This window comes from Quercus lobata, chromosome 12 (genome assembly GCF_001633185.2).
Source record: "Quercus lobata isolate SW786 chromosome 12, ValleyOak3.0 Primary Assembly, whole genome shotgun sequence".
Lineage (NCBI taxonomy): Eukaryota > Viridiplantae > Streptophyta > Magnoliopsida > Fagales > Fagaceae > Quercus > Quercus lobata.
In genome coordinates this window covers 29,032,726-29,053,923 of record NC_044915.1, presented here as the reverse complement: position 1 = coordinate 29,053,923, position 21,198 = coordinate 29,032,726, and the positions used below count along the sequence as shown (strand labels likewise).

General features: G+C 38.7%; 1 protein-coding gene across 1 annotated transcript in view; it reads left to right on the top strand.

Annotated features, from left to right (window-relative positions):
• The first annotated feature begins 10,848 nt into the window (after positions 1-10,848).
• Positions 10,849-21,198, top strand: part of LOC115970498 — a 22,259-nt gene continuing 11,909 nt past the window's right edge. Inside the window, exons 1-2 of the mRNA XM_031090126.1 lie at positions 10,849-10,866; positions 10,949-11,109. Of these exons, the coding sequence (XP_030945986.1) occupies positions 10,849-10,866; positions 10,949-11,109 (179 nt within the window). The remainder of the gene's footprint in view (positions 10,867-10,948; positions 11,110-21,198) is intronic.

The window sequence follows — 21,198 nt, the reverse complement described above, 5'->3', positions numbered from 1 at the left end:
TGACAACCGAAGAAAATGTCAAGGAACTAAAATTATTTTTAACCTAAAGGATATTAAAATTGCATAATAAATAGAGGGGAAAACACAATTAACCCAAAAAAAAGTCTAGGAACATAACATTTTTCATATTTGTTGACATTACATATAGGGAGCGTTTGGTTCACTATGATGTGCCTTTGATGTGGTGCGTATTACAATGATGTAATATTAAAATTTTTGGTTTATTTAATTTTTTCTAACATTACCATTGATGGTGTTATAAAAAACGCCAACTCCTAAGCTCGTCCATATAGCTCGTCCTAAGGAAATGATGGGTGGCATATGGCTTGCTCGTCCAAGGTAAGCTTATCCGTCCACAACATCAGTTGGACAAACTCCCCGCGTCCTGAACATGTTGAAGCTGTTCCTGTTTTCCTGTTAGGCTACAAATCACTCCCCCAATAAACGGTTATGGAAGTCAGACCCCAAAAATGTAACTTCCTTGGTGGTTATGGAAGTTAACTTCGAATCCTCCGAACTCCACAATGGTAGGAGAGGTAATTGCCTTAGACAAGCACTATATAAGAGCTCTTCTACGGGAAAGTAATTCATTCAAACATTTTTCCATACAAATTGGAATTACAAAAAATACTAACTTTACCATCGGAGGATTCTTGGCCAGTCTTCCCCGGCCTCCTCTGACTTTGTGTTCATCTTTTCAAGATATTCCAAGCAACACAGATCACCACCCGAGACATTCAACCTTACTGATTTCCTTGTGTTCATCAGTTGGCGCTGTTTGTGGGAAAGTTATTTTGTTAGGCTTTATTGAGTTCTACAATTCCTTTCTCTGACAAAAAGGCTGCAATGGTTCGAACTAGATTGAGGGCTACCAGCCCAGGCTATCAAGAAATTAGGGTTGCTTCTAGCCATCCCCATCACGATCGTCAATCTGCGCCTGCCATGCAACCATCCTCTGTTCATGTGCAATCCATGACAGTCGCTATGACAGAGTTAACTCGCCAGAACCAAGAACTGACAAGGGAGATTCATCTTAGGAGGCAACGACATGAGGCATATGGGGAAGAACAAGACCAGAGCCAGGGAGATGGAAGAAGTACTGTGCTTGAAAGTCAATAAGAAGGGTGCCACACTTGGATAGAGAGATCGACCAGATGAGGAAGGTTATGAATGAGATGAGGGAGAACATGAGAAGAACAAATCTTGTAGAGGATCTAGTTCACCGCATGGATTCCCCTTTCATGGCTTCCATCAATGGTCACCCCTTGCCTACAAAATTCAAGATTCCTTCCTTGGATTCGTATGATGGAGCGCGTGACCCGTTTGATCACATTGTTACTTTTAAGACTACAATGCACCTTCAAGAGGTCCCGGATGAAATTATGTGTAGAGCCTTCCCTACCACCCTCAAAGGTCCGGCATGAGTGTGGTTCAGTAAAATACTCCCGAATTCAGTAAGTTCTTTTGAAGAGTTGAGCAAGTTGTTCATTAATAACAACTTCATTGGGGGATAGAGACACAAGCATTCTTCGTCCAGCCTGTTGACCATAGAACAGGAGGAGAATGAAAGCCTGCAATCCTTTATCACTCGTTTCAACAGGGAAGCCCTAACAGTGGACGAGGTAGATGATAAGCTACTATTGGCGGCCTTTCACAATGGGGTTAATTCTGATTTGTTCATCCACGAGCTTTATGAGAAGGAGCCTCAATCCATGGCTGAACTCGTCCATTCAGCCCAAAACTTTATGAATGCAGAAGACGCGATCATAGCCAAGAAGAGAAAGAGAGCTGAAAGAATGGAAGCAAACCCCATGCACCACTCTGAGCAAGGCCCTCGTCCAAAAAAGGGACGAACGGAAGATAAAAAAGACAGGGATGGTAAAAGGGCTGGTCCTTCAGCACGGAGTCAACAATACACGCCACTAAACACACCGCTCAAACAAGTCCTTATGCAAATCAAGGACGATCCTTCCTTGAAATGGCTGGAGAAAATGAAGGGAGATCCTAATAAGCGCAATAGGAACAAGTATTGTCGCTTCCATAGAGACCATGGGCATGACACGGATGAATGTTACGATCTAAAACAGCAAATTGAAAATCTTATAAGATAAGGAAAGTTGAGAAATTTCCTTGGACGAGAGCATAAGGATGAGAAGTTGAAAAGGAAGGTGGAAGAGTTGTCGCACCCCCCGCTTGGAGAGATAAAAGTCATTATAAGATGAAACTCAGCCGGTCAGTCATCCAAGTTTAGGAAGAAGTATCTGAAAGTAATGCAGAATGTTCAACTCTCTAGACGATCTCCAAGGACGATGACCATGGACGAGCAAGCCATCACATTCACAGACGCAAACACTGAAAGAGTTCACCACCCCTATGATGATGCCATTGTTATTACTTTGCTAATTGCTGATTATACAACTAGAAGGGTGTTGGTGGACAATGGAAGTTCAACAGATATTCTATATTACCCGGCCTTTTAGCAAATGAGGCTCGAAACGAGACCAACTTCATCCAGTAAACTCACCCTCGGTAGGATTTGGTGGAATGAAGGTGCAACTTGTAGGCACTGTCACAATACCTATCGTGGTGGGGGCATACCCACAACAGGTAACCAGGGACATGAATTTCTTGGTGGTAGATTGTTCATCCTCCTACGATGCCATAATTAAAAGACCAACTTTAAATAGTTGGAAAACAGTTACGTATACTTATCACCTGTCAGTCAAATTTCCAACGGAGCATGGGATAGGACAAGTGCAGGGAGATCAGCTGATAGCAAGAGAATGCTACCTGGCCATGTTGGCCATGGATGAGCAGGTTCAGACGATGAATATTGAAGAAAAGAAAATGGTGGCTGAACCCATGGAAGTGTTGGAAGATATTTCTTTAGATGAAAACAACCCTGAGAGGTGCACTAGGGTTGGAGCAAATTTAGAAGAGAAGGTTAAGAAGGACCTTGTCCGTTTTCTAAGGAAAAATATTGATGTATTTGCTTGGAGTCATGAGGACATGTCGGGTATAGACCCTAGTGTCATTGCCCACCGTATAAATGTGTATCCTTCCTCTAAGCCTGTACGACAGAAGAAAAGGGTATTCGCTCCTGAGAGAGACAATGCTATTAAAGAAGAGGTGCAGAAGTTGACCGTAGCGAAGTTCATTCGAGAAGTTTATTATCCAGACTGGTTGGCCAATGTAGTCATGGTCAAGAAGGCAAACGGTAAGTGGAGAATGTGTATAGACTTCACCGATCTGAATAGGACTTGCCCCAAGGACAACCACCCGTAGCCTTGCATTGACCAATTGGTAGATTCCACTATGGGACACAAGCTGCTTAGCTTTACGGATGCTTTCTCTGGATACAATCAGATAAGGATAGACGACGCAGTAGAGAGGGAAAATTCTCGACCTATCACAAGCTGACACGTCACATTACCAAGTCCACAAAATACAGCCAATTACAAAGCACCACGTATTGCTGCTAGGTTTTGCTATCACTATTCAGAAGCCAACGGAAATTTGCCAAGTGTCATGCCAAAAACCAATCACGTATCAGCACACGTGTAAGCGATGACACAAGCAGCCTTGCACGTGTAAGCAATGACACGAGTAGTCCAGCACGTGTAAGCGATGACATAAGCGGACCAATCAGGCTGTGACATGTTTCACCAATCGGACTCCGCCACGTGTTGCTCACCCACTTCCAAACTCCTATAAATAGAAGTCTTCCTAAGAAATTTAAGAGGACCAAGATTCAGAAGTGAAAAAGCTCTGCTGGAATCAAGCCCTGAAGCCTCCAGGAACTTCAAGAACTTCAACCCCAAAATCGGAGAACATTCGAAGCAGAATCATCCAAACCATTTGCCTAGATCCTAAAGTTTGCGGGAATCAAGCTCAAAGGTCCGAAAATATCATCAAATCACAAATCAGCAAAGCTCTACGGATTCAAGCCTCCAAAGCCCCGAAGAACTTCCGCCACAAACCTTCAAATACAAAGAACATTCGAAAAGGAATCATCTAAATCATCTTCTTAGATCTCAAAGTTCACTGGAATCAAGTTCAAAAGCCTCCAGAAACCTCAAGAAATCACAAATCAGTGAAGCTCAACGGATTCAAGCCTCTACAGTACCGAAGAACTTCCACCATAAACCTTTGAAGACGAAGAACACGAAGAACGTGAAGAAGAAGGGATTTCCAACAAGCTCATAGCCAGAGATTCATTGTAATTCTGTTCCAAATATCTTCGATCAATTCTTCAGCCAAATTAAAGTATATTGGGTGTTCGAATCAAAATCACATTACTACAAATCCAATCAACAAGTCTTTTAAGGAGATCGAATCAAAGGATAACTCTTTTATAATTACAGAGAATTGTACTACACAATCATCAATACAAATTCGCATTTGTGAAACTATTTTACTTGTTTGACTCATTTCGAAATGAGAAATTTAGTCGCTTACAGATGCAGATCAAGAAAAGACATCCTTTGTCACAAGTCAAGGCTTATTTTGTTATAAGGTGATGCTCTTCGGTTTGAAGAACGCTGGGCAATATATCAAAGGTTGGTTAACCACATGTTTCGTCCATAAATTGGGCGAAATGTAGAAGTTTACGTAGATGACATGTTGGTGAAAAGTCAAGATGAGGAGAAGCACCTGGACGACTTGCAGGAAACGTTTGACACACTTAGACAGTATAACATAAGGTTGAACCCCAGCAAGTGTACTTTTGAAGTGTCATCCGAGAGATTCCTGGGGTTTATGGTTTCGCATAGGGGGATTGAAGCAAATCCAGACAAGATCAAGGCAATATTGAACATGGAACCTCCACGAAATATCAAAGAAGTTCAGTCTCTTACCAAACGAGTTGCTGCCCTTAACAGGTTTGTCTCTAAAGCTACTGATAAATGTTTGCATTTTTTAAGGTACTTAAAAAGGCATTTGAATGGACAGACGAGTGTCAAAAAGCCTTTCAGGACTTGAAAATCTATCTCACTACGGCTTCTTTACTAAGTCCATCCGTGCTGGGGGAGGAGTTGTATTTATACTTAGCAATTACCTCACATGCCGTTAGTTCAGCATTGATAAGGAAGGAAGGAAGAGTGCAAAAGCCCATATACTATACAAGCAGAGCACTAAGGGAAGCGGAAGGACGATATCCACTAATAGAGAAGCTGGCTTTTGCATTGATAACGACTTCCAGGAAGTTAAGGCATTACTTCCAAACTCATGTTATCAATGTCATAACCGATCATCTGCTCAAGAAAGCAATGAACAAGTTAGAAGCTACAAGACGACTGGTCCAATGGGTTGTCGAGCTTAGTGAATTTGACATCAAATATCAACCAAGGCATGTAATAAAAGCTCAAGCTCTGGCAGATTTCATTGCAAAGTTCACTTCGAGTTATGAAGACTTAAGTGAGGTAGAGAATAGAAACAAATGGATCGTCCATGTGGATGGATCATCTACACAACATGCAGGAGGGATAGGAGTTGTTTTACTATCCCCGGAGGGAGATAAATTGAAGCACAAGATTCGTCTGCAGTATCAAACAACCAATAATGAAGCTGAATATGAAGCCCTTCTTAAAGGGTTGGAGTTGGCTAAATCTATAGAAGCAGAATCGATACTCGTCTTGGGAGACTCTCAGCTAGTCATAGGCCAAGTAAATGGGATATGTGAAGCCAAAGAAGAATGAATGAAGAAGTACCTTAATAAGGTGGTACGCCTTGTAAAGAAGTTTAAGGAAGGTGATTTCATTCAGATCCCAAGAGAAGAAAATATGGAAGTAGATACTTTAGCGAAAGAAGCCTCGACAAGCGAAGTAATGGATGAGTTTGATGAAATTCAATACCTACCTAGCGTAGACTTTCCAGAGGTGCATCAGATAAAGGGTGAAGAAAATTGGATAACTCCAATAGTATCATACTTGAAGGATGGAAAGCTTCCAAAAGAAAAAGACGAGGCCAGAAAGCTCAGAGTCAGATCAGCCAGATACGTTCTCATGAATGAGATACTATACAAAAGGGGTTTTTCACAACCTTATCTGAGGTGTTTAACTTCGGACGAGGCCAACTATGTATTGAGGGAGATTCATGAAGGAGCATGTGGCAACCATTCAGGAGCAAAATCACTTGTCCATAAAGTCATCCACGTAGGCTACTACTGGCCAAACATGCAAGTTGATGTCAAGGCATATGTCAAGGTCTGTGATCAATGCCAACGATTTAGTAACATTCCTAGACAACCATTAGAATATCTCACCTCGATGATGGCCCCATGGCCTTTTGCACAATGGGGGCTAGACATCTTGGGTCCCTTTCCACTTGGGACGAGGCAGATGAAATTTCTGGTAGTGGGTATTGATTATTTCACCAATTGGGTAGAAGTAGAACCCTTAGCAAGTATCACGCAACAAAATGTCAAAAGCTTCGTTTGGAAAAACATTGTGTGCAGGTTTAGGGTGCCTAGAGTATTAGTGTCTGACAACAGACGATAATTTGATAATGCACTTTTCAGGGACTTTTGTGAACACTTCGGAATTTAAAATCATTATTCCTCGCCTGCCTATTTCCAAGCAAACGGTCAGGCCGAAGTTGCAAACCGATCCTTGTTGAAAATCATCAAGACTCGGCTTAAGAGGGCAAAGGGAGTATGGTCAAATGAGTTATCAGGTGTTCTATAGGCATACAGAATGACGGTGAGAACCCCTACAGGGGAAACTCCTTTCATGCTAGTTTATGGAAGCGAAGCAGTCATACCTGCAGAAGTGCACATGGCTAATCACAGGGTGACGATGTATCAGGATAAGGATAACGAGGAGCGAAGCAGTCATACCAGGTGTTCTATGGGCGTACAGAATGACGGTGAGAACCCCTACAGGGGAAACTCCTTTCATGCTAGTTTATGGAAGCGAAGCAGTCATACCTGCAGAAGTGCACATGGCCAACCACAGGGTGATGATGTATCAGGATAAGGATAACGAGGAGCAACTCCGTTTAAACCTCGATCTAATAGACGAGGTAAGGACGGACGCAAAACATAGGATGACAAGGTACAAAAATCTAATGGCTAGACAGTATGATGCAATGGTGAAGCCAATGCGGTTTAACATAGGGGATCTCGTCCTGAAAAATGTTTCTTTGGCAACCAAGAACTCGACTCATGGGAAATTGGGGCCTAATTGGGAAGGACCCTATAGAGTTATCAACTATAAAAGGCAAGGATCCTACTATTGGAGGCCCTGGATGAGAGAAAATTGGAGCATCCTTGGAATGTTGAGTACTTAAGGAGGTACTATCAGTAAAGATGCTGTCCTGGACGAGTGTTACTCTGTACGAGCTTGGAGCCTATTTGTCTACTTATGTTTAATGCTACTTTATTATTTATGTTGTGATTATGAACAAAGTTATGGATTTGTTTGTACTCATTAAACTCCCTGGAAGGCATTCACTTCTAAGCATGTGCCTCGTTTGTGAACAATATTTATGATATATACATAATGTTGTGTGAATTCTTATTTTCATTCAAATTAGTTCACAAGAAGGCTAAGAGCCCAAGACAAGTAAATTCTTTGGACATGGGGATGTAACGTCTGTAAACTCTCCTAAGGATGAAGGTATACTCGTCCAAATCATGAACGAGTAGAAGCCTTAAACTTGGGTGGAGTATGGAAACGTCCAAACAATGGATGAAGTAAAGCCTATAATGCCTTAGTCCAATCCTTGGACGAGGAGATACTTGAAAAAACAATCCAATCTATGGACGAGATAAAAGTTGGGCCTTCATAAAACGTGAAAAATCAGCTAAGTCTAAGGACGAGTAATGCTGGTAATCATCATTTCACTCTTCATAAAACGTGAAAAATCAGCTAAGTCTAAGGACGAGTAATGCTTGTAATTATCATTTCACGAACGAATTACACTTGGTGAAATTCAAAAAAAAAAAAAAAAAGTTATATATATAAATGAGCAATGGACGAGTTGAGCTTGAAATCTATTATTTATAGAGATAAAAGCTTTTGTTCATATCATGATAAAAGAAAATAACATTCTTTCAGATTGTTAAGGGCAGACAACCAACGTCCAAACACCCTTACGAAAGTAAAACAAACTGTTAATAGCTCATCCTAAAACTATGGACGAGCTTGGTATACTTAAGTTACATTAAGGGGTTCCAAAACCAAGGACCAAACAAAAATCAAAAGAAAAAAGAAAACACAAAGGATAATCAAAAGATTTAAGCAGGGGGGGCATTAATGTTGGGGTCGTCCTGGGTCAGCTGGGTAGTAGCATCATCCTCCACATTAACATCCTCGAAGCTGGCTTGAAGAAGAGAACTAGTTGCAGCAGCAAGGTTAAGCTTGATGGAGCTAAAGTCCACTTTAGGGAAGTTTTCCATAGCATCCATTCTAAAATCTTCAAAGCCTGCTGCGTAATGTTCATCCAGATGACCAGTATATTCTTTGGAAGCCTTGAACTCAGCAACTGCATCTTCTTTTGCCGGGGAGAGAAGGGTATTCAACTCGTCATTCTTTTTTTGTAACTGATCAAGACGAGTATCTTTCTTCGCTATATTGGTTCTCAACTCTCCAATCAAATTTTGCTGCTCCGTTACTTCCTCCTTAGCTTTGGTAGCCACCTCAGCCCATTTCTTGCATTCATCCCTCATCTCTTGAATTCTCGTCTCTAGTAAGATCCTTGTCTTATCCAATTCAGTGGCATGCCTGGACGCTGCAATAAATTTTGACATGCCCTGTAAAAAGATAGATCCAAAAAATGCTGGTTAGACGAAGAAAAAATTATGGGATAATAAGGACGAGACAAAAAATACAGTTAACGCACCTTAAAAAGATCATGAACACTTGAGTGCTCAAAATCCTTTAGGGACATGTCATAACAAGCAGTTATGTCCTCGTCCTTCACAGCTTCTCCAAAGCGTTCCTAAGCCAAGTCTTCATTTTCAATAATGTTTGTGGGAACCCTGGGAGGAAGCTGGGATGAAGCAGGTGCAGTCGTCCTGGGCGGAAAAGTCTTGGACGAGGAAGTCTCAACTGGAGTGGACGAGCCAACATCAACTATATGGACGGGAGGCTGGGATTGAGGAAGCTTAGGTTTAACCACTTGGGACGACCCACGCTTAACCCTTTTCTCTCATCGACTATCTCGTCGGCTGGGAAGACTTCCCAAATCAATGTTCCTTGACAGGGATTTCCTTTTCTCCCCAGCTGATGGACGAGTTTGGGGTTGGGCCTCAAGACAACCCTCCTCACCCATAATCTCCTTTCATTTGTTTTCTTTCATTGTTGCCATTCCTAAAAAAGAAAAAAAAAGAAAAAAAGAAAAAAAAGAAAAAAAAAATTTAACGAAAGTAGAACATAAATATTTTAATATTCATTTAAAGTTCAAAAACTTACTTCTTCGTACTGTGATCTCGTGTGCAAGTGCTTCGTCGGACGGATTAGGGCCTAATCCCCACTTGGTAAGATGTCTGAGCGTGACCAAGGAATGGAAGCTCCTATCCACGTGTAGACGAGCCTTGTGAACACGGTCTCGATAAAATTTGCTTAAAGACGATCGTTAAACAGCTGTAAGCAAACAAGTAAGAAAAAGTTAGAATGTGAAAGGAAGAGAACAAAATGAAGAAAAAAGGGGAGGGACTTACCTTCAGGACAAAGGTTCCCTAAATACCCGGTGCAATGACCAAAGACGTCTCGACCAACGTCCATAGGATTCCCAGCCCAGAAACTAGAGACGAAGAAACATTCCTTCTTCCAGTTTCTATCAGACGAGGCCAAAAACTTAATCAATCTACAATCTGTGCCCCTAGCTGTGAATTGGTAGAAGCCAAGGGACTGATGTATTTCTGAGGGTTTGTAACAATAAAGGAACTCGTCCACGGTAAGAGGACGGTCCCCTCCGAATACTTCCCTCTACAAAATTTGCATGGAGACAATTAATCTCTATGCATTAGGATTGAACTGACATACTCCTAAACCTAACCTAACTAACAATTCTCTAGCGAAAGCGTTCAAAGGTAACCTTAAGCCCCCCAAAAAATAAGCCTCATAGACGCCTATTTCGAAGTGGGGGTTACAACACCATTCTCCACGGAAAGGCAACTTAGGGTTAAACTTGTCCAAAATTTGGTACCACTTCCTAATATTGTCGAGTCTTTGTTCATCCGTCTTAGAAGGGATGTCTATCGCACAGCTATAGATGGTGATCTTCGACTCGTCCAAAGGACTAGACGGAGGGACGTTGGGCGAAGTACCAGCTTCTGTGGAGCTTCCCCCACCACTGCTATGGCTAGTACTATTGTTAGAACTACTATAGCTAGTTGAGTCACGGTACTCGTCTATAGCTTTCTTCGTACTATTACTAGACAAAGAAACAAACATTTTTTTGAAAAATGAAGGAAAGCCTAAAGACAAGAAAAGAAAGAACACTTGGCTCTAAGATGGAAGGAAGCTACGGACGCGAAGGGACTTCTAGATGGGGCTCTAGACAAGGAGTGTCTGGAAAGAAAATTTTGGAAATGCGAAGGGTAGAGGAGGAATTCCACTATTTATAGATAGTTGACCTGGGCATTTGAAACGACACAGCTAACCAGGATGTGACACATGGCTTACCCCTCGAAAAAATAAATCGACGAGACTGGTCACCGGTAAAATTAGGACACGTGGCACATCAAACTGTAGACATTAAATACACAAGTCTAGGGATATGATGCCAAGTTGCACATTCCTTTAAACGATCCATGTGGACAAGGGGGCAACTGATGGTGTTATAAAAAACCCCAACTCCTAAGCTCGTCCATATGGCTCATCCTAAAGAAATGATGGGTGGCATATGGCTTGCTCGTCCAAGGTAAGCTTGTCCGTCCACAACGTCAGTTGGACGAACTCCCTGCGTCTTGAATATGTTGAAACTGTTCTTGTTTTCCTGTCAGGCTACAAACCACTCCCCCAATAAATGGTTATGGAAGTCAGACCCCAAAAATGTAACTTCCTTGGTGGTTATGGAAGTTAACTCTGAATCCTCCGAACTCCACAATGGTAGGAGAGGTAACTGCCTCAGACAAGCACTATATGAGGGCTCTTCTACGGGAAGGTAATTCATTCAGACATTTTTCCATACAAATTGGAATTCCAAAAAATACTAACTTTGCCATCGGAGGATTCTTGGCCGGTCTTCCCCAACCTCCTTTGACTTTGTGTTCATCTTTCCAGGATATTCCAAGCAACACAAATCAACACCCGAGACATTCAGCTTTACTGATTTCCTTGTGTTCATCAACCATAATTTAAAATTACTAAATATATCACATCACCTTAATCTCATTACATTCCTAAACAATTTAATTATGTATTCTTGTATTGAGATTACATTAATATAATATTACGGTATAATGTAACATCACGGCGAATCAGACGCCTTCATAGTGATTAGTTTATTACCAAATAGATTTCCTTAAATCTTAACTATTCTTTAATGATTTAATGGTCTAGATTTTGCCATGTTAGTATTCCACTAACAATAATTTTAATTATATTGTTTGTACTATTGTTATATTATTTTAAGAGTATTATTAGTGGAATGCTGATATGACATAATCTAGACTCTTAAATCATAAAAAAAATGGTTAAGATTTAAGGAAATTTATTGTTAGAGTACCCTAGAAAATCTAAAGGATCTAAATCCCTCAAGCGATTGTTCATCATTAACACTTGATCATAATTTGCTGCAAAAGTTGTGGTAAAAAATTGATGAGTTAGTAAAACTGTTAACCAAAATGTGGAATTAGCATGGCGTATAGTACAAATCTGGTTGGTAACTAAAACACCTGGATTGTTACACTTATTACTCTCCTTCCCTCTACTCTCCTCCCTCTCTAAACTTCCAAACAGACCATAAAAGACCTGAGTTGTTACACTAACACCAAACTTTGCTGCTATTAATAGCTAGCCATCTGGTTACCTTGAAGTGAGGCCGAGGCCAGGGGCCAATTGGAAAGTAGAAATTAAAAGGTAATCTTTCTATTTTTATTTGATAGTATTTGTCACGGGGAAATCATTGTCATGTTTTGTTTTGATATTGTAAACCAAGGAACACTGGTCATTTGTTAGCTTCATTGCTCAATTTTTTACATAGTAAAACCACCTTTTGTTTTTGGAGAGGCAATATCTCGGCTCATATTTTGGTCTAGTTATTATTTAGCTAGACTGGGCCAGTTCTCAGCTCTAATCTTCTTTTTTTTTTTTTTTTTTTTTTTTTTTTGAACAATAAAGTATTTATTTAGGGGAAAAAAAAGTAAAATATGATTTCACAGACCCTTTTGCTATTTTTTTTTAAATAATTCGATAATTTCAACAAAAATAAGTGATTTAAACCCTAAATGTCTTAAACATTTTTGTTATTTTTAGTTGGAAAAGATTACTAGTCATGATTTGAGACATGCAAAAACCAAACTTTTTCTCTAATTTAATTTTTAATGCCCCTTTGATTTATGAAGTAATGATCATGTTATGTATACCATGGGTAGCGTGCTCTTGTCAAAATATTTTTTTCATTGATTATGATTTTATGAAAGAGATTGATAGGAAGTGCAACTGCTAGAAGTGATGTGGGTTAAACAGTCATTTATGTCTTCGTATATATCTTAATCAACCCTAATTTAGTAAGAAGTAAGAAACACTCTGCAGCGACCTTACTTCAACTTCTTCTCAAATTAATATCTGCCATATGTAGATGAAATGAACCTTGGAATATTACTTCTTTTCTTCTGATTGTACAAAGAGATTAAAACAAAGAAAGATTAATAGGATAACGTGTGGAAGAAAACTTTTGAAGAAATGTCATTTTAGATTTGTGGATCAAGTGATATGATTTTAATGTGAAAGCAATAAATGGAGAGAAAAAAAATTCTATTAATTTGGTAAGTGAGGTGAAAATTAATAATTATTTAATGGATTTTTTTTATCGTTAGATTTCTTATAAATTTACCGTTTAAAAATGTGTAACTTGAACACATTTCTATCTAGTACAAAATTTATCTATAAACCTAGTTGAAGTTAATGGTTACAACTTCATTCAATATATTTTTATTGGATATGAATTTTAAAAAATTCACCATTGGATTACATTTTCTTCTTCTATCCTTCATATTTGCAAAATTTTCAGATGATCAAAACTCAATAGTTATGTAATCAATTAAATATTTAAATTCCAAGTTTTTGTAACCTAAAATTATATATAAAAAAATAAATTTAAAGAATGAATAGTGAATTGTTTCCAATTAGTACGGAATTTAATATATGTGTTAAGAACATAAAAAATATATAATTTGAAGATTAAATTTTCATAATCTGTAATCATGTTCAAATTTTTAATTGGAGTGGAAACTATTGACTTCAACCAAATTTGTGGTTCATCTCTCTCTCTCTGCACACACGCACAAAGGTTTCATTTTTCCAACATAATAGGCGAAAATGGGTAATTACCCATAAAAAACAAACTATTTAGTTAATAGGATCCGTTTACAAACTATATATTTTTTTAGCAACTCGAGTCTTAAAGGCTCAATTTTGGGCCCCTAAATCGACACTCTAAGGCTCGATTTTTATGCGTTGTTCATATCTGATCTGGCAGTTTGGCCAGATGGCGTCTACATGGAAATCGAGTCTTAGAGACTCGATTTCCAACCCAAAAATAAAATATTAATGACCTCAAATGCAACCCAAAATGCAGAAACAGCGGAGAAAAAGGCAGAAAGAAAGAAAGAAAAAAAAAAAAAAAAAAAAAAAAAGAGAAGAAGAAGAAGAAGAAGGGAAGGCGACACAGGCCGCGCGCGACAGATCCAGGCCAGCGACCCAGGCCGTGCGCGACCAGGTTGCCGCGTGACCCAGGTCGCACTGCGCGACCCAGGTCGCGCCGCGCGACCCAAGTCGCGGTGCAATCTGGGTTTTTTTTTTTTTTTTTTTTTTTTTTTTTTTTTCTTTTTCTTCTCTGATCTGCACATTCTTCTTTGGTTTTTTTTTTCTTTTTTTTTTCCTTTCTTTTCTGATGAACGCGTTGTTGTGGTTTTCCTGCTGCCCTTGTGGTTTTTTTTGTTTTTGTTTTGAATGTAAATCGAGTCTTAGAAACTCGATTTTCATGTAGACGCCACGTGGAAAAAGGGCCACATCAGATAGGAACAACCCATGAAAATCGAGTCTCAGATGCTCGATTTAGGAGCCCAAAATCGAGTCTTTAAGACTCGAGTTGCTAAAAAAATATATAATTTGTAAACGGATCCTATTAACTAAATAGTTTGTTTTTTTATGGGTAATTACCCATTTTCGCCCAACATAACATGATACTATTCTTTAGTTGAAAGTGGACAAACAAAACTTCACAAACTTTTACTGTCTTCTTCTTTGGAAGTGAAATGCCCAAGACAGAGTGGTATTAATAACCAAACCATGATGCAGATGGCTCAGTCTCTCCCGCAAACAATAATTGCATTTAATCAGATAGAGCCGTGTCAAAATCTCATTGGAAATAGAAGCGGACACGTCAAGGGATTCCACTGCCATTGTTTTACAATTATACAGTACTCTCTAGGGCAGGGCCGCTGTGCAGTGGAGGAAACCATTAAAAGTAAATTTCATGCAACGATTAGTCATCAATGAATAAAGTTGTTGCATTAATTCAATTTAGGTTTTGTTTTGGCATTGTTTTGTTTTAAGAGATAACATCCCTATATTTATTGTTGATTTTTTTTTTTCCTCTCTTCTGGGGCCGTACATGTCGGCACTAATGACGTAATAAATCCAGAGACGTACGGTTTAAAAAAAATCAAAGACGTACGAATATAATTTTTTTTTTTTTTGAGAAAACGTACGAATATAATATGATCGCATGGTTTCATAGTAGGAGTAGGAGACGGACGGATACATTGTTTTGTGTGACTTGTGTCATCAATAAAATATATGTATATATATATATATATATATATAACATGCAAGAAGATTTAGTTATTTAAATTAAATTTTTATGTAGTTCAAAAATACTTTTATAAATGAAGGATAATTTCTCTTAAAAATAAAGTTATAAATGTCAAATAATAAATTTTATTTTGAATTTAAAAATAGAACTCTTAAAATTTAGATTGTTTTTCCTTTATATTTATTTTTTATTTCATAAAATTTAGCATTTTTTTTCCTTTTTCGTTAAAATAAAAGTAAAACACTCAAATTTAAAAAAACTAAAAAACTAAAAAAATTCCTAAAATATAAACTTCTTTCTCCTTACATTCATCTTATTTTTCCTATTCAAATTTTTCTTTATATCACACGTTCAAAAAAGAAATAACAGTTATTGCTTATCTCTAAAGTTTATCATTTTTGTATGTTTGAAAAATAAATATATATATATTTTCAAATTATAATAGATACAAATTATTAACATTTAACCAAAAAAATAGAAAAGCCTCTCAACACGCACAACACGCGTGCTTAGAGGCTAGTAGTACGAATATGGAAATATGGTTGTAACATTAGGCCAATTAATCATGAGAAGTGATTAATTCACAATATTTTCAAAACAATTTCAAAATAAATTCTAAATGGTAGGTTTTTAGTGGTTGTTATGAGTGAGTAAAAAAGTGATTTAAGTGGTGTATTCAAATCAATATCAATAATAACTACACACCTAGGATTTTTTTTTGTAAAAAATGCTGTGAAAATGTTATGGATGCATCATTTCTCATTAATCATTGCCATTCTTCTTTTATCCAATCCCTAACTTTTACTAAATGCATCTCTATAGTGTTTTGGTAAGAAAAAAAAAAGAGCTTTATACATATATTTCAAATTTTCAACTAGTCTATTCTAATCAAAGGAGTCGATTTTGAAAGTTGTTTTGGTTTGATTATAGGAACGAAATATTTTGGTATTGATATTTCATTTTAGCATTATCGCTATTTAAATATTGGTGAAAACACCATTTTAGTTTCTACATTTTGGGTTCACAGTTAATTTTGTTCCTACATTTTGGTAGCAATCAACTTGGTTCCTACGATTAACTCACTAACAAAAAATGATTATGTGGCAAATGGTGCATTGTTGGCACTTATAAAGCTTATGTGGCAAATAAAATAATAATAATAAATTTTAATAAACATTTAAAATATGCCATGTAAGCTTTTAAATAAAAAATCGAAAATCCTAAAATAATAAATAAATAAATATTTTATTTTCTCTCTCTCACTTTGTTACCAACCAAACACACTAAAAAATACAAGTGAAAATCTCACTTCAACGTCTTAAAAAAAAAAAAAAAAAAAATCAAATCAAATCAAATCTGAAACACAAAATGTCCAGTGTGACCGAAAGGCTAAACAAGAGGTGAGTTTGGTCATCGGTGTAATCGAAGTCCGAAAGCTAAAAAAAAATCTCTAAATCATCATCAGCGAATGGGTTCAAGTACTACTGCTGTGATTGTAAGTTGTAACATTTCTATGGGTATGAACTATGAACCTTAATAACATGTCCAAAGTTTGGTCTTCAGTTATTCTATCATTTCTAAGGTTATGAAAATAAAACTTCTGTGGGTATGAACATCAGTTGACTTCAATCATTTCTAAGAGTATGAACCCTTTTATTTATGGATTTTGTTAATGTGTGTCCTAAGGGCACATAATAACTAACCATTTTTGGAAAAAAATTTCCTCAAGAATTAAAAAAGTATTGACAGTTTTTTTAATTTCCGAGAAAATGTTTCCAAAAATGGATAGCTTAATGTGTGCCCTTAGAGCACACATTAACCGGACCCTTTATTTATTTATTAATCTTTTTACAATTCTAAAGTTTGTGACTTTCAATTTTTGATGGGATGGGTGGTCGTAACCAGAGAGCTATTGGAGTGGTGAGACCGAGAGAGAGAGAGATGGACAGTTTGTGCAATGGGTTATCAGATTCATCATAGATGCAAATGTTCTAGTGGAGAGAGGGAGGGAGGAAGAAAGGAAAGATGAACGATCTGAGAATGGGTTTTTCAAATTCAATTTTTTTTTTTGACGTAGAAATGAGAATTTTCTTGTTTTTGTTGGTGTGTTTGGTTGGAAAGAAAGTGAAAGAGGAAAGAAAATTTTTATAATTATTTATTTCTATTATTTGGAATTTTTTTCTTTAAAATATGATGTGGCATTCTTTTAAATATTTATTCTATTTTATTATTTATTATTTTATTTGCCATGTAATTTTTTTTTTTTTTTTAATACAAGATAGAATTTCTACTTTAGTTTAATCTAAGTGTATATGTGTGTGAAACACCCTCCTGGAAACTTGAACCTTAGCCCTTGCCTCCGTACCCCACAAACACTTATACTTGTGGAGTGACCAACGCACCAAAGGTGTGCGGTAGTTTTGCCATGTAATCTTTAAGTGTGCTAATGATGCACACCGTTTTCCACATAGGTATTTTTCATTAATGAGTTAATGGTAGTGTAAGGACTCGATTTGTAACGACCCAAAAATATATTAGGTTCGCATGTAAAAAGGTCCAAACAATATAATTTGTAGAGCGTGGGTTTAAAATGCTAGGCCTTGGTCACCAGACGGTGGTTAGTCGTGGTGTTCATACAGAATTAAACCGTGTTCGCTCGAGAAGTCTTTCTCCTTGAGGCGGTCTGGGAAGCTCTGGTTCTTAGCCTTTTTTTCCCAGCCCCTTTTCCGAATTGCTTGCTTTCCCTTTTATATTAGCTTGTATCTCTTATCTAACGTCTACGTGTAGGTTCGACTTTCTAGGACTGATACTTGTCCCATCAACCCATACCCAAAGTGGTTGGGGGTGGTTGTAAAAGCTGAAGAGTATGGTTCTGTCAGGTGCAGAGTATTCAATGGCAGTAATGGTAGCTTTCCCTTTGTCCTTGGTCGTCATACTGTCCAACGGTCCTTTCTCTATCAACATAGATATTTTAGGTTTTTCCCAAAACTGTTCCTATACCGCTCTTACCCTTTCTTTCAGGAGTACCTTGAGAATGCCGATGACAGAATCATCCTCGGCTATATCTCAAGATTACTTGGACTTTTATTATACGTCCTCGGCTATATCCTTCCTCGGCTCGGGCCTTGGGCCCCAATGTAAAAATGGGCCAGGGCCACAAATTATTGGGCCCCACAGGTAGGAATCAAATTTACTGCAAATTGAAAATGATAGGAACCAAATTAACTGTTACCAAAATGTAGGGACTAAAATGATGTTTTCGCCTTAAATATTTCTATAAATATATACATGTTTATATTTATTTATGTAAGTATGAATTCATTAATTTTTATGTTTATTAATGTCAAATTTAAAATCCACACATTTTATAAGCCTGAATATTAACATAAGTAAATTAACCAATATGTTAGTTTAAATAATATATTTTTTTTAAAAAAAATTCAAAATTCAACATTTTAACATTTTTTATTGTACATGCTGAAATGCTAATTGTGGGGCCCAATAATTTAAGGGCCAAGCCCAGTTGCTCCTGGAAGATCCGAATGTCCAATCCGAGGAGAGCTGTGGCCCAAGCTCTACAATACAGAGCCCAAAACAGTTTTTGGGAGGCAGCCGAGGACAGTTTAGTCCTCGGCAGATCCAGAATTCCATCGGAATACAGGGGCAAAACTGGTATAGGGACGAATTTGTAAGGAGATCCAAAATATCTTGGGGAAGTTATCCTTACTACCCTTCCAGATAAGACCCAGCGCCTGACGGAGCCGTACCCTGCAACTTTATCAAACCACCCTCAACAATTCTGGGATTGGACTGATGGGACAAATGTCAGTTTTTGTAAAGATTGACCCTACACGTGGACGAAGGACAACGAATGCAAGCTAGTATAAAATAAGAAAGTAAGTAAATCTGAAGGGGGAGCCCATCCCACCTCAAAAAGAGAGAGACTACATGGGGAAGAACCTCTCAACGACTTCGGACTTCACTGAAGAAAGTCCGTCGTGGGGTAACTGGGATAAGGCCCCAATAGTCCTCGGATCAACTCCGAGGAGGCCCATGCCATAGGGCGCGACACCTTAGGACTTAAATGTTCAAACTCAACTCCTTTTGTTTTTACATGAATTCCTCTAAAGCCATGACCGGGCATCGCCCCTTGACCAGCGGCTAGCTTTTCAAGCCCACTCTCTACAAATCATATTGTGAGGGACCTTTATTGTGTGAGCCCAAAAATGTTAGTGGGCCGCAAAGGAATCGTGTCCTTACACTAATATTGGCCGAAATACTTGAAATATATTCGGTACAAGCTTATACAACTTGATATTTTTTTGGTTCATTTTAGAAGAGTACTAATAATGTATTGACTATTTTCATGGTACGGCTAATAAGAGTAAGACTTAGGTACAGTACTTATGTGCTATTTCTTAGGTTCCTCTTTTAAGATTCTGCCATGTAGATTTTTTTTTTTATGGGATGGAAATGTATTTTTTAGCTAAGTAGCCGCATAGTTGAATCTTAAAAGGGGAACCTAAGGAACAACACTTAAAGTACTGTACTAAGTTTTATCTCACTAATAATATATTGAATTCTCTGCTTCTAATACACATTCTAGGCATTTTAAATAAGAGTTGAAGGGTTTAAACTTAAGTTCTTTTTATGGAAAGAAGTAGATAATATTATTGTGGGGCCCAACAATTCGTGGACCAGGCCCATTTATCCTTAGAGCGTCCGAAGGCCCAATCCGAGGAGAGCTGTGGCCCAAGCTCTACAACGCAGAGCACAAAACAATTTTTGGGAAGCAGCCAAGGACAGTTTAGTCCTCGGCAGATCCATAATCCCACCAGAATAAAGGGGCAAAACTGGTATAGGGACGAATTAGTAAGGAAATCCAGAATATCTTGGGGAAGTTATCCATACTACCCTTCTAGATAAGGCCCGACGCCTGACAGAGCCGTACTCTGCAGCTTTATCAAACCATCCCCAACAATTCCGGGATTGGACTGATGGGACAAATGTCAGTGTTCGTAAAGATTGACCCTACACGTGGACGAAGGGCAATGAATGCAAGCTAGTATAAAATAAGGAAGTAAGTAGATCTGATGGAGGCCCCTTTTTCCACCTCCGAAAAAAGAGAGACGACATGGGAAAACATCTCAGGAACACCGAACTTCATGGAAGAAAGTCCGTCGTTGGGCAACCGAGAGAAGACCTCAACAGGTCCTCGGATCAACTCCGAGGAGCTCCATCCCACGGGGTACGACGCCTCAGGGCTTAAATGTTCATACCCAATCCCCTTTTTCTACGTAGATTCCTCTAAAGCCATGACCGGACAACGCCACTTGACCAACGGCTAGCTTTTCAAGCCCACTCTCTACAAATCATATTGTGAGGGATCTTTCGTACGCAAGCCCAACATCCTTATTGGGCCGCCAGAGAATTGTGTCCTTACAATTGGCGCCGTCTGTGGGGAAGCTTGCGCGTTGGCGCAGCTGGCGGTGGAGTCAGCTCTCTAGCAAGCAGAAATTTCCGGGATTTCCCCCGTCTCCGGCGGCATATAGTTGTTGCTCCGACGTAAGCCTCTGCTAGGGGCTACGCCTCGCAGTGCTAAGGGCGCGGGCGTCTCTAGGGGCTTCCGGCCTCAGGCCAACTATCCCCGCCTTGGTGAAGGGGCTGGTGGTTGAAAAATAAAACAAATAAAAGAAATCTTACAAGTTTTGGACAGAAGGCCAAGGCCTTGCATGGTCCTCGGACTCAAGCCTATGGGGAAAACCAAGTATCTTTACAAGTTTGGACAACAAGGCCTTGCATGGTCACAGGACTCAAGCTTGGGGGAAACCAAGTACATAAAAGAAATCTTGCAAGTTTTGGACAGAACCAAGGCCTTGCATGGTCCTCGGACTCAAGCCTATGGGGAAACCAAGTACATAAAGAAATCTTACAAGTTTTGGACAGAACCAAGGCCTTGCATGGTCCTTGGACTCAAGCCTATGGGGAAACCAAGTACATAAAAGAAATTTTGCAAGTTTTGGACAGAACCAAGGCCTTGCATGGTCCTTGGACTCAAGCCTATGGGGAAACCAAGTACATAAAAGAAATTTTGCAAGTTTTGGACAGAACCAAGGCCTTGCATGGTCCTCGGATCAAGCCTATGGGGAAACCAAGTACAAAAAAGAAAAATTACAAGTTTTGGACAGAACCAAGGCCTTGCATGGTCCTCGG